At 38.1% G+C, this 14,701-nt stretch overlaps 1 protein-coding gene across 2 annotated transcripts in view; it reads left to right on the forward strand.

The window, feature by feature from the left end:
* The window catches only part of RASGRF1 (Ras protein specific guanine nucleotide releasing factor 1), a 75,404-nt gene that overhangs the window by 57,140 nt on the left and 3,563 nt on the right, over positions 1-14,701 (forward strand). For both annotated transcript variants that reach the window (XM_034435533.3, XM_034435534.3), the window contains exon 23: positions 14,134-14,331. In XM_034435533.3, coding sequence (XP_034291424.2) covers positions 14,134-14,331 — 198 coding nt within the window. The remainder of the gene's footprint in view (positions 1-14,133; positions 14,332-14,701) is intronic.

The raw sequence follows: 14,701 nt of genomic DNA on the forward strand, positions 1-14,701 counted from the left end.
ATCCGTTTCCATTTCTTTGCTGTATGCCCTGGTGTTGGGCCTATCTCTCTTAGACATTCTTTTTAAATTTTTTATTGAGTCAATTAACCATCCTCTGCTACCAGCTTGTTGCAATATTTTCAGGATCAGACTCAATAAATCTAGTAAGAGTTAAGAGTTCAAATATATCTCTCTTTATTTACACAAGGCATTCTATATTCACTGAATATTCACAGATAGAAGCGAGGAAATGGATGCATACAGCTCCTTATATATACAATGGGTGGAGCTAGGTGTGGGAGTGGTGAATTATGAATACATTAAGAAGTGAAGAATAAGTTAACCCCTGATACCCCGTTCATATACTATTTACACATTAGAAAATAAGGCATTTACATGTGACAGTTTTAAATTTATTGGGATTTTAATTGTCGTGGGCCAATATTATTTAATTTGATTTTAAATTGTTTTAACTTTTGTATTTCTGTATTTTATCTTGTGCCTGTTCACCGCCCTGAGTTCTTCGGGAGTAGGGCGGTATACAAATTTAATAAAACTAAAACTAAACTATTCCTTGATTCTTTAATTCCTGATCAGATTTTAATTCTCCTTGTTCATCTAATAGTTCTGAATATCTCACCACCTTATTTAAATCTAATACATTTGGGTAAATCATCACTTCCATTGTTGATAGCCAAATTGGAATTTTCAGGAAATGATTTTTCTTAATTTTTTTCCAGATACTTATCAAGGCATCTCTCACTAAATGTCTCTGAAAATAGGCGTGGGTTTTGTTTTTCCCTTCCCAAAGGAATGTGTGCCAGCCAAGTTGGAGGTTGTGGCCCTTTAATGTTAATATCCTTTTATTGTTCAATTGAATCCAATCTTTAAACCATGTCATGGCTGCCGCATGATAATATAGTTCCCAATCAGGGAGGCCAAAACCCCCTTCTTGCAAAAGTTTGAGTTTTATTTCAGGCTTTTTTCCCCAACTAAATAAATTCTGTTATTATTTTATTTAATTGTTCAAAAAAAATTCCCCAATTTTATTGGTACCTTTTGGAAGAGATATAAAAATTTAGGTAATATATTCATTTTTATTGTGGCAATTCTGCCAATTAACGATATTTGTAATTTTGCCCAATTATCCAAATGTTTTTGTATCTGTTGTACTAATTTATTGTAATTGTCCTCTTTTATCGAAGAGCATTTCGCCGTTAACCAAATTCCCAGGTATTTCACTTTTTTGGCAGTTTGGATCCCAATTTCTTTTCCAATTCCTCATTTTGCCTGTTAGTAAATTTCTTAGTTAGTATTTTAGTTTTTTCTTTATTTATTTTAAGCCCTGCTACTTTACCAAATTCTTCTATTTCCTATAAGAATATGGTTCCCGTCTCTAGGGGATCTTCTATGATAAAGGCCAAATCATCTGCAAAGGCTTGTACTTTATATTCTTCCTTTTTAATTCTCAATCCTTTTATTTCCTGTTTTTGCCTAATTTGTATCAATAATGTTTCCAACGATAGAATAAATAAAAGGGGGGATAGGGGACATCTTTAGTATAACCCCTTTGGTTATACAAAAATCCTCTATTGTTTCCCCATTTAATATTATTTTTGCCGATTGGTTGGAGTAAATTGCCCTTATCATTCCCGTGATTTTTTCCCCAAAATTCATAATTTTTAATTGATTAATAAGAAAATTCCAATTTAAATTATCAAAGGCTTTTTGAGCATCTACGAATATCAGTGCCACTTGCTTTTCCAAGTGAGCCTCATAATATTCCAATATAATCATTATAATCCATGTGTTATTTCTTAAATGCCTGTTGGGTAGAAACCCATTTTGGTCAGAATGAATAATTTCATTTAATATTTTTTTGACTCTGTCAGCCATTATTGTAACAAATATTTTGTAGTCAGCATTTAGCAGCAAGGTTGGCCTATAATTTTTAATTTGCTGTTTGTCTGTGTTATCTTTTGGAATGAGCGTTATTAATGCCTCTGTCCAAGACTTTGGTAGTTTTGCCTGTTCTAAAGTTTTGTTGTATACATCCAATAGTAATATCTCCAATGGCTTTTGTATTTCTTTATAGAACTCTGGTCCCGGAGTTTTATCGTTCATTTAACATTTCATTTGTTACATATGGTAATATAGGGAGGCTCCTCTCGTTTAGATACAGTTTGATATCTTCTTTCTCTATCTTCTCCTGACTATACAGAGTTTTAAAGAATTTTTGGGCAATACTCATTTTCTCTTCCATCTGGTAATATGTATTCCCCTCTTCATCCTGTAATTGGTGTATTATTTTTTTTCTTTTTCCTTCTTCAATTTATAGGCCAGCCATCTCCCTGGATTGTTAACATGTTCAAAAAAATTCTGTCTCGTCAATCTAACTTTTTGGACCATTTCTTCTTGTGAAATTAAATTTATTTTGTGCTTAATCATTTCTTTTTCTCCACTAATTTTCTCATATGGGGATTCTTGCATCCTAAATTCCAATTCTTCAAGTTTCTCCTGTAGTTCTGTTTGTTGTTCCTTTTTTTCTTTATTCCTTAACACCACATAGGCTATTGTTAAACCCTAATGTAAGCTTTAGTTGTGTCCCATAGATTTTGTAGTGTTGTGTGTTCATTTAAGTTTTCCTTCAAAAAGAAATCCAGCTCTTTTTCTATCCATTGGACAGATTTTTTTTCTTTTAGCACTCTCTGATTTTTGTCCATCTCCCTCTCTTTTTTGTTCTTCCCTTCCATTTCATTATTAAAGGATTATGGTCCACCAATGTATTTGATATTATCTCTACCTCCGCTAATTCCAAATCCATCCACACCATATCTATCCTAGACCGTGAATTATGCAAGTTGGAAAAAAAGATGTACTGTCTTTACTGTGGATTTAGTTATCTCCATATGTCCTTTAAATTCAGCTCTTGCATCATTTCAAAGAAGGTGTTCGGCAATGTTTTCCTCTTCTTCTTATTTTTTTACCACTATTTTGGGATCCACTACAGCATTGTAATCTCCTAATAAACATATATTCTCCAGGTCTAATTCTACTATTTTCCTATGTAGTTTCTGATAATATTCCCTCTGATTAGTGTTTGGTGCGTAAATAACTGCCAATAGTGTTAGTTTTTGCCTTATTGTTACTTCAATTAATAGTGTTCTTCCTTCATCATCTGCGTATATCTGTCTCAGTTTTAACCATTCTTTTATGTATACTGCCTCTCTCTCTCTCTCTCTCTCTCTTTTTTTTTTTTGTGCCAGAGCCAAATGGAGTTTCCCTATTTTAGAAGATTCTAGGATGCCACTTTGCTGTTTTTTGATATGGACTTCTTGTAAACATGTAATATCCATATTTTGCTTTTGGAGTTTAGAGAATTCTTGCTTTCTATTAACCGGAGAATTCAGTCCATTTATATTAATTGATATTAACTTAATTTCTTCTTCCATATTATTGTTTATTGGTAGTCCTCGTTCCTCTCCTTGGTCTTATCTCCCATTGCGTCCTCATCTTCGTCCCCTCCCTTTCCTGTTGTTCTCTTTCAGTCTTCTCTCTTACTTCTTTGTCCAACTCCTTTTCTTCTACTTGTTGTTCTTCCTGGCTTTTACCCTCTATCTCTTCTATACTATCCTGTTCCTCATCTATTGCTATATAATGTTCGTAAAACTCTTGGGCTTTGTCCAGGGTATCGATTCTGATTTTTTATCCTACCAAGATACCAACATACCCTCAGGGATAAGCCACTGAAATATTATCTTATACTTAACAAATTGTGAAGAGAGAAAGTTATAGCCTTTGTTCTCTAATTCTTCTGGGTACCTGCTTAAGAGTTAAAACTTCTTTCCCCTTATAAGACATCTCATGTCCTTCTATAGATTTCATTCCTGATTGTTTTTTGTTTTTGTTTTTTTGCGAACCGCGCATGCACTTCCCATGGTAGTTTATGGTGTTGTGCATAATTAGTATGGACTCTGTATATTTCATCAATGCCATTCTGCATTTCAAGTTTATTCATCTGCAAAGTGTCTGCCAGCATTTCTGTAATGAGGTTCACAATATCTTCTTTATTTTCTGTTATATTTTGAAATCTCAGATAGAAGGCAGATTTTTCCAATTCAAGATGTATTATTGCCTCCTCCAGGTTCTGATTCACTGCCATCAGTCTTTCTTCCATTGCTTCCAATTTCTTCTCCGTTTGCTCTGTTCTTGCCACCAGTGTCTTTATTCTCTGTTCATTTTTGGCAATTGTCTCCTGTATTTTCCCCATTCTGTCATCTAATTTCCATATATCTTCTTTCACTTCACCCATATCACTCTTCATTTCCTCATGGTTCTTACCTATTGACTCTTACATTTTTGGCATCACTTCTTGGATCATATTCAATGTTGACTACATGCTCTGTAAACTTAGTGAGGGTCCTGATTTCTCAACACCCAGCATGTCTCCTATTGATCTCTGTCCCGATGGGGAAGCTATCATTTGTGCAGTTTTCTTTGCAGTTTTCATGATCGTCATCGTGCTTGTCATACTTAAACTCTTAAAGAACTTCTTCCACAGTAACATAAATTGCCTATTCTTTATTTTCTCCGGAATCCTCTTCTCTAGTAAAAATTCCTCCTACTCTACACACTCGTTGTATGTCCATTATAATTTAAAAAAAGGTAAATGTAATACACTATATTATCCTCTCTTAAACCTATAGCAATAATCACCTCATAAATTACTCTTTAGTATAATACAATTATATTCTAAAATTAATAGTTAATTAATTAGTTAATAGTTAATATCATAATCCAACAGTTCTGTTTACCAATAACAGTATCAATTCTAATCTAAATACATAAATTATAGTAATTGGAAATTGTATCATGTTTTAAATATGCAGAACTATATATATTAAGTATATATAAAATGTTTATATAAAACAGGTTTCTATACAAAAATATATCTAATATGTATACATGTATATATGTATATTCAGTTATACAATCAATATAATTAATAAATTGAATATTAAATATAGTATATATACACAGCTGATTGCGGGTGCATCCAATCCAAAGTCCTTCCCAAACTTCACCAGAGTTCTTTGCTCCTAAGTCTCACTATTTCATCTGCAACTTCTCCGTTTTCCGAATCCAAGATGTCAGCTTCCCTCTAATTTGCACTGTCACTTCTCTTCACTCCCAGAACCTTAACGTCTCCATCTCTATCAAAAAACTTTTTGTGCATATTCCTTTCCTGAACTGCTCACTGCAATAGCTAGTCTCTCAAAATAGATAGCCACAAATTCAGTCTCGATGGTCAGTCTAATTGTACAATTTTCCGGCACAGCACCCATTCGAATTGTCAGATCGCACCCTCCTCTCCTTCTGCCATGCTTACTGATTCTATCTTCTCAAAATTTTGCTCCCACCACTAAAGTGCTGCTTTTCCCACCTTGGAGACTCACTTGTCTATCAGCTTGTAGATTTCAACAACTTAGAAAAGCGACCTGGTATCTCACTCTGTCTTATCACTCTCCGCCAATACTTCTCATTGCTTCCCACTCTTTGCTTCCTCCACCATTCAATCAGGCTGTCACCCCTCCGGACCCAACCATTACAGCCGGTCTCTTTCGCGCTGGATTCAAGGGGTTCCTCCTGCTGAAACGGGGGATCGCTCTTCTCCCTGTCGCCTCTGGACTATCCCCTCAATAACACCAACCCCTCCAGAGGCTAACTTCGCCTCTACAGGCCTCCAGACGCAAAAATTCAGACAGAAAGAACGGAGCCCCGTTCTCCTGTACCGCACCACCGTGATGTCACCCCAAAAATCTCCCTCATTTCTGAGGATGTAGAAGAGGCATGAAAGGGCTGGTCCTTTCCTGGCCAGAGAATTCTTGCTTCCTTTGGAGAGGACAGTGCTACAAAAAGCAACCTTTCCTTTTGCGGTGATCCTCAAAAGGCCCCAATGAATTTAGAAACATTGCAGTTCAAGAGCTCTTTTGTGAATATGCTGGGTGACAGTTTGGACAGTTGACATTGACTGAAGAAACACCTTGTCTGTGCTTCATTTTAAGGCATTTACTCTATTACCAGCTTAAGCTAGTTGGTCACTCTGGCCCATGCTTCCCAAGTGACCACACTTTCCTGACCCAGGTTAGAAAACCACAAAACTCTCTTTGCTAGAGGCCTCTGAAGAGAGTTCAGAAGTTTCAGAAGACAGAATAATTGAAAGGAGCTAGGAGGTCTTGTAATCCAATCCCCTGCTTAAGCAGGAGGCCCTACCATCCTGGACAAATAGGTGTCCAGTCTCTTCTTGAAAACCTCCAGTGATGGAGCCCCCCCCCCCGACTTCTAGTTCCCTCTCATTGTTGCTGCTCTTGAGCCAGGCACCATCTATTCTGTCCCCTCTTGCTGTTCTCCTGTGCTGCAGGATCTTTGAAAGATACGGTTCGGTGCTTCCTAGATCATGTCTGCCAGCTCCTTCAGATGTAATCCATCTGGTCCTGGTGATTTAAACTCTTTGAGTTATACCTGCATTATATTGAATTCCAATATGGTCAGTCTCCCTCAAAATTCAATCCCCTCTATCATTTCATCTCTGTCAGCAAGAATTAAGTCCAGTATAGCTGTCCCTCTAATTCCCTCCTCAACCTTTTGGGTGACAGAATCATCTACTAGGCTTCTCAGGAACCTGTTTGATCTCCCACTTGATGCAGAGTTTGTTTCCCAGTTGATGTCAGGTTAGTTAAAGTCCCCCCCCCCCCGATTACTATTGTAGTGTGCTTCCTGCACATTTTAGCTAACTAATTAGCAAAACCTTTGTCTATTTCCATTGTTTGGTTGGTTGGTCTGTAAGATCATGACTGTTGTTGAGGAGGAGGCTTCTTTAGGGTTCTGGCTAGGGCTGGGGCATGGACCTTGAAAGACCGATCAGAATGCGCTGCTGACCCAGGAGAAGCTTTGCGCACCACTCTTTGCTGGAGCCCTTGGAGGACCAGGACTGGCATCTTCTCAATGCCCCACACTCCTTTCTCCAGGAAAGCGGTCTGCTCCTGGGCATGACATTCATTGAGTTGGGTTGGGATTTGCAATATCATCAAGAATAACAATATTTAGCTGCCATTTCTAAAAAAAAGAAAAATTCTGATATTGAAATTTTAATTATACTTTTGTGTATTTGAAGTCTTTTAAGCCCCTTTGTAACGCAAAGCACCTTCAAAGGCAAGTCAAACACAGTTTTTACATAACTCTTACTGGAATGCAAGTTCAGGAAATGTTGCTCATAGACTCTTTTTTTTTTTTATTGAAAAAGTTTTACATACATCAATTTTTCCCCCATTTCCCCCCCCCATCCCTCCCTAGCCCCCCCAAACCCTCCCTCCCCATGACTTCCCCAAGGTGAAATCCATCCACATTGTATTATATCATACTTTACCATCCCTCTATTCTCCCCCCTGTGCACTATACATTTCTACATAGCAATAAACTATTTTGCCCCCTATAAACTATACATTTCTACACAACATTTAGCTAAAAGCTATTTGATACTTCCTAGTTTGATATTTATTCTGCACATAGTCTATCCATTTCTTCCACTCCCATACATAAGTCTCTTGAGTCAAGTCTTTTAAGTATGCTGATATCTTCGCCATTTCTGCAAAACTGGCCATCTTCAAAGTCCATTCTTGAATTGTAGGCATATCAACCCTTTTCCAATATTCACCAATCAACAACCTAGCTGCTGTCACCATATACAATATCAATTTTGTTTCTCCCACTGAAAAACCCTTAACTATACCCAGTAAAAACAAATGAGGAGAAAATTGATTTTTTTTCTTTAAAACATTTTGCATAACCCACCAAATTTTTATCCAAAAAGCCTTGGCTTTCTTGCATGTCCACCATATATGATAATATGTAGCATCTAAGCAATCACATCTCCAACATTTCGGTTGAACATTAGGATACATGCATGACAATTTCTTAGGATCTAAATGCCACCTATAAAACATTTTATAAAAATTTTCCCTTAAATTCTGCGACTGTGTAAACAACATTCTGAACCCATATTTTTTCCAAGTTTCCATCATAACTGGTTCTCCAAAATTTTGCGCCCATTTTATCATACAATCTTTAACCAATTCATTTTCTGAATCTGTTTCTAACAAAACATTATAAACCCTCTTAATATGCATTGGGCCTTTCTCTTTTATCTGTCTAACCAATTCTTCTTCATGCAACATTAAACCAGTTTTTTGATCTTCTCTCCATCTCAATTGAAGTTGATTATACTGTAACCAAGTTAAATTAATCCCTTCTTCCAACAGTGTGTTCAGTGTCTTTAGTTGCCATCTGCCCCCATCATTAAAAAGTACTTCTTTATATAACCCCCCCCCCCCCGAGTGACTTTATATTCCATATAATGTGACCAAGATCCAACCACAACGGTATTTTATAATCCCATTTGAGTCAGTGCTTCTTCCATACTCTCATCAAGGAGCTTCTAAGTATATGGCTATTGAATACTTTATCCACCTTGTTTTCATAAAATAAATATGCATGCCAACCAAATTCAAGATCATGACTTTCTATATTCCAGTCTTTGTCCTTCCAAACCAGTCACTTGCTTGTGTAAACACTGCAGCTTCATAATACAGTCGCAGGTTTGGAAGTTTAAGACCACCCCTTTCACGAACATCTTGCATAATTTTCAATTTAACTCTTGGCTTTTTCTCATTCCAAACAAACTTATTCACTCCTTTTTGCCATTCCATCAAGTATTTGTCACTTTTAAGCACTGGAATCATTTGAAACAAAAATAAAAATCTAGGTAGAACATTCATTTTAACTGCTGCTATTCTACCAAGTAGAGACAGCTGCAGTTTTTTCCAGGTTTCCATATCCTTTTGTACCTTTCGCCACAACACCTCATAGTTATTTTGAAACAGTTTTATATTTGAATCTGCAACTTGAACTCCTAGATATCTCAGCTTTGATACTATTTCAAAGCCTGCCTTCCTTTCCAGTTCCTTCTTTTAATCAACTGTCATATTTTTAACTATCATCTTGGTTTTTTTCTGATTCAGTCTAAATCCTGATACCATACCATATTCTTCTATAATGTCTTTCATCTGGATTATTGATTCCATCGGCTGCGTTAGGATAACAACCAGATCATCTGCAAATGCCCTTGTTCTGTAATCCTCTTGCCTTATCACTATTCCCTTCAAAGTGCTCGAGTCCCGTATTGTATTCAACAAGACTTCTAAAGTTAGAATAAACAACAACGGGGATAATGGACAACCTTGTCTTGTGCCTTTTTCTATACTAAAATTTGTAGTTAAACTTCCATTAATAATAATTTGTGCTGTTTGTTCTTGATAAATTGCTGCAACCGCCTGTACAAACTGATCCCCAAAGTCCATCTTTTTTAAAGTCTTTAATAGAAAGTTCCAATTCACTCGATCAAAGGCCTTCTCCGCATCCAAAAACACCAGCACTGCAGAGATCTGTTTATTCTTCTCAAGATATTCCAATAAGTCTATAATTTGCCTCACATTATCCTTCATATATCTGCCTTCTATAAATCCTGCTTGATCATGATGAATCACCTCTTGAATAACTGGCATTAATCTGTTGGCTAATACTTTCGCAAAAATTTTATAATCCGTATTCAGGAGAGATATTGGTCTAAAATTTTCCGGTTTTGTAGAACCTGCCTCCTCTTTCGGTATCAAAGAAACAAAAGCTGCTTTCCACGAAGGGGGTATTTTTCCCCCTTGTTGTATACTACAAAATAAGTCTTTAAGATGTTCAATCATTTCTGCTTGTAAAGTTTTATAATACACCGCAGTTAAACCATCCGTTCCTGGAGCTTTAGCTGTTTTCAGTTGTTTAATAGCAACAATAAACTCCTCAGCTGTTATTGGTATGCTCGTTCTTTCCTTTTGAACATTAGAAATTTTTATAACTCTCTTTTCTTCTAGGTATTTATTTATAAGTCCATTCTGTATATCATCTTTAGCATATAGTTTGGTATAATAATCTAAAAAGGCTTCTTTAATTAATCTTTGTTGAAATACTTCCTTTCCTCTATACTCAATACTCCCAATAGTCCGAGTACTCTGCTGTTTCCTCAATGTGTAAGCCAACCACCTGCCCAGTTTATTGGCATTACAAAATGTATTATGTTTTGCAAATTGTAAATTAGTTGCTGCTTGTTCCACTGTAAGCATATGAAATTGATCTTTCAAAAGTTTTATAACTCCTTGTAATTTTTCATCTGTTGGATTTTTTATAAGCAACTGCTCTTTTTTCTTTATCTCTCCTTCCAATTCTAATCTTTTTCTTTGTCGATTTGATTTATGTTTAGAGTTCATATAAATCAGTACCCCCCGCATATACGCCTTACTTGCATCCCAAACAATTTCAATAGGGGTACCCTTATTCAAGTTCATTACAAAAAATTCTTTCATTTGTTTCTTAAGTTCATTCACATTCTTTTCATATCTAAACAAATTTTAATTTACTCTCCAAGATCTTCTCTCATTCTTTCCCATTTCTATTTCTATCCATACCGGGCTGTGGTCTGATAAAGTTCTCGGAAATATCTTTGTTTTCTTTGTTTTTGAGAGCAAATCAACTGTAAGTAAAATAAAATCAATCCTAGAGAAGGATCTGTGTCTATCTGAAAAAAAAAGTAAAGTCCAGTTCTTTTGGGTTATGCACTCTCCAAATATCTTTCAATTCCAAGTCTTCTTTCATATCAAAAAAAGCCTGTGGTAGTTTGACACATGATTTTGCCAAGCTCTTCTTATCTATTTTAAGATCTATTACTCCATTCCAATCTCCCATAAGTAAGATAGATCTATAGTCCCATTGTAGTATTTTAGAATGCAATAATTTATAAAAATTTTCTTGTTGCTGATTAGGAGCATAAATTCCAATCACCAAGATTGGGCCATTATCTGTAAGAAGTTCTATTGCTATATATCTTCCACAATCATCTGCTTCTATAATTTTTGTTGGCAGTCTTTTATTTGTATAAATCACTACACCATTCTTTTTCTCCGAATTTGAAGCTATAAACTGTGTTCCTAATCTAGAATTTATCAAATATTTTTGATCTTGTATTCTAATATGAGTTTCCTGTAAGCAAATAACATCATTATTAAATTGTCTCAAATAATGAAATATCTTCCTCCTTTTCTGTGGTGAATTCAATCCGTTCACATTCCAAGATAAAAACTTAATTGTCATTTGTGGTCTCCTGAAGCGATAAGAGCATTTGCTGAAGTTGCTGTTCCAGACTAGTAGTCTTCGGCTTGGCTCTTCCCATGGCTTCGGATTTTTGTGCTTTACCCTTGACTCCCTGTGTATCTTGTGGTAGCTTAGAACTCTGATGTTGTTGTTTCTCTAGAAATTGCTTGTAAGCTGCTCGAGTTATACGCTGGTCTTTAGCACTGTGCAACATCAGGTCAAGATCTGCTGCCACTTCTCTTGTATTTTTAGGTGGTTCAGCTAAAGCCTCTAAGGGAATCCAACAAGGGTTTGTCTAAAAAAAAAACCTGTTGCTCCTTGGGTCTCCATTGCCTCCATCTCCATCTGCTTCCTCTGCTCTTCAAGCTCTTGTTCAAATTCCTTCTCTTTCTCACCTTCCACTATGGCTAACACCGAAGAGGTACGTGGAGATGCTGCACCAGGTTTAAAGACACTAAAATAAAATTCTTCCGCTTTTTGAAGAGTGTTTAATCGATATCTCTCTCCTTGATACCTCAATGTTATGCCAACTGGAGTGTCCCATCTAAATGGAATTTGTTGTTTCTTTAATTCAGTCACCAAGAACCCAAAATCTTTTCTATCTCTTAACATCTTAGGTGGCAACTCTTTGTAGATCCCAATCTCTCTTCCATCCACTTGAATAGTAGAAACAAATGACTTTTGTAAAATATCATTTCTTATTCTTCTATCTGTGAAATATATCACCACATCTCTAGGCAATTGCCTTTGCCTTGCCACCCAAGAATTCATTCTATAGACCTTATCAATTTTGCAAAAAATCTCCTCAGGATCAACCCCTAGCATGACAGCCAGAGCATCAGCGCAGACCCTTCTCAGATCTTCTCTATTATTCTCTTTTATGCCTCTAAGTCTTACAGCATACTCCATAATTGCATCATTGTCACTTCATTTTCAAGCCTCTGCATTTTATTATCAACATTGGAAATTTTCTGATCAGTTTCCTTCATTTTGGATTCTACTTCTGAGCTAAGATGTTCCACTTTCTTATCAATCTGGACCACAACCTTTGACAAACCAGTCATAGCTGTCAATATGTCCCGTTTCACCTTGTCATACTTTTCTTGAATCACCTCCTTAAATTCCTGCTGAGATTTTTCAAATTTCTGGTCTAAAACTTCATTTTGATTCTTCAAAGCCACAGCAATAAATTCCTTCAGATCTTTAAATCCAGATTCTTGTGTTTGAGTCTGTGTCTGCAAGCTTAAAGGCTGCTCTTGTGGCTTGTGAGTGGGGGAGCCCCCCCCCCAGCAGCTTTAGCTGGCTTTGTCTGCTTTGAAGCCATCCTTCCACGCAGCCTGATTCTTTCTAAAAAGGATATCCTCTTTCCCTTTCCACCACAAAAAACTTTCAAGAATTTCCCCAGCTTTAGTCAAGTCCCAAGGGAGAGGGAACCAGTCAAATCACTTTTAAAAGAACTTTTCCTCTTTCTTCTGGCCAGCACTGTTACTTTTTGTTACTTTGTAGCACAGATAAGCTCAAACAATTCCACTTTCGCTTTCAGCATTCCTTATTGCTAAAGCCGGGCGCCATTTTAAAAGAACTTTCACTTCTTCTCAGTTACTAAATTCATTCACAGGGCTAAGAAAAATACTTGCAGTCTAAATTTGAAGTCCAGATTCCACCCTGCTTATTTTTGACAATTTTCTTGGCTTTCTCTCATTTCGTTGGTCGCATCGTCTGGCTCTGCTAATTACAGAGTCGTCCTCGGAGCCCAGAGCCTCGGCGCGCTGTATAGGGAGCCTCACCCTGCTTCCTCCCCAGACGCTAAAAAAAACGATCTGGGGACTTCAAAAGGGGCTCTACCTTGTCGCGCCGGCTCTTCTCCCGATTCCTCTGGATCGTGGAGTTTTCCAAGCCACCTCTCAGCTGTAGAGGCGGCTCTTTACGAGCAACGGGGCTGGCGGTCTTAAAAGGACCGTCTAACAGCGACAATGGCTCCAACCGGAAGTCACTCATAGACTCTTTGTATGCCTCCCCCCCTGCCAAAACCAGCCTTTCCCCACAGATATGCTCCTCTCCAAGGCCACTGCTCCCTGTGAGTCAGAAGCTGCCTTTGACCAGGTGGATTGTTGGCCCTTCCCTGCTGCTCCCCTCCCCTCTGCCCTGGCTCTGCAGCCCCCCTCCCCATCCAGAAGAACTTCCTTCCTTCTCTAACTGGAGGTGCTGCTTGGGCAAAAGTGCCTTCACTCCTCATTCAGATTCTAGTCCCAAAAGTCTTCCCTGTTAGTCCAGGATAGGTATGAAAAAGAAGATTTTCACAGATCTTTCTTTATTCATGTCAGAAGCACCTACAACTTACGGACATGCAACATTCAACACTGATCAAATAAAACAAGTTTTAGAATAGATCATAGAAATATAGCGCATGTAAAAAGTATACATAAATTGGATTAAATCTATATAAATAAATTGGATTAAATCTAAATGCCATTCACCCAGTATGGGGCCATGTCAAAAGCACTTTCTCTTGTCAGCATGACGTCTTCTTCCATCTGCGTTGAAGGATCTCGTCTGTGCAGCAGCAGAGATGGATTGCTCTTCTCCGCATTCAGACACAGGCTCTTCTCTAGGGAAGCCCCATTTCCTTTGATCTTCCTAACCTAGTGCATAATCTATTCAGCAATTTCCATGCAGGCCAGGTGGCAGGCAGGTGCATGGTTGTGCCCGGAACAGGGTCTTCCTTCTGCTGTGGGTAGGGAAGATGAGGGGCAGCCTTGCCCACTAGCGTGTGTTTGAGCTTCCCTCCGCCTCGGTCTCCCCCTTTCTCTTTGGAGGCAAGGGGCTTTTCTTATCATTCGGGGCTGCACACAAACTCTTCCAGGGGCTGTAATGTCCACCCACCCATCCTGATGACCCCTGCAGATCAGCAACCTGATCGCCTCCGAGATCCTCCGCAATGAGGACATGGCTGCCCGGGTGAGCACGATCGAGAAGTGGGTGGCCGTGGCTGACATTTGCCGGTGCCTGCACAACTACAATGCCGTTCTGGATATCACCTCGGCCTTCAACCGCAGTGCCATCTTCCGCCTCAAGAAGACTTGGATGAAGGTGTCAAAGCCGGTGAGTGCCTCAGGAGCCCCACTGCCAAAGCTGCACAATTGGGACAGGGGTGTTGGGAAGGGGCTTATGCCACAGAGGCCTTTCTATACATACTTGTTCTCCTGTTTTTCTGGAAATGAGATCCTAATCTTGTGTTTACACACTTCAGGAAGCCTTGCTGGCTGTATTCTGAGCCCCTTTGCAGCTTCGGGCTATTGTGTCCTTCTTGACAGAGCAGCACTGTTTACCCCACTGGACACGTTTTTAAAGGTGCTGTTTACCAGCTGGGGTGGCTTCCTGACTTCAAAATTGTGGTCCCAAAGAGAGAGGTTGCAAGCAGGAAGCAGTTGTGTACACAGGGATGGCTTTCCTTCTTCAGCTCTCCAAGATC

This window comes from Pantherophis guttatus, chromosome 13 (assembly GCF_059756535.1).
Source record: "Pantherophis guttatus breed Tessera chromosome 13, ASM5975653v1, whole genome shotgun sequence".
Classification (NCBI taxonomy): domain Eukaryota; kingdom Metazoa; phylum Chordata; class Lepidosauria; order Squamata; family Colubridae; genus Pantherophis; species Pantherophis guttatus.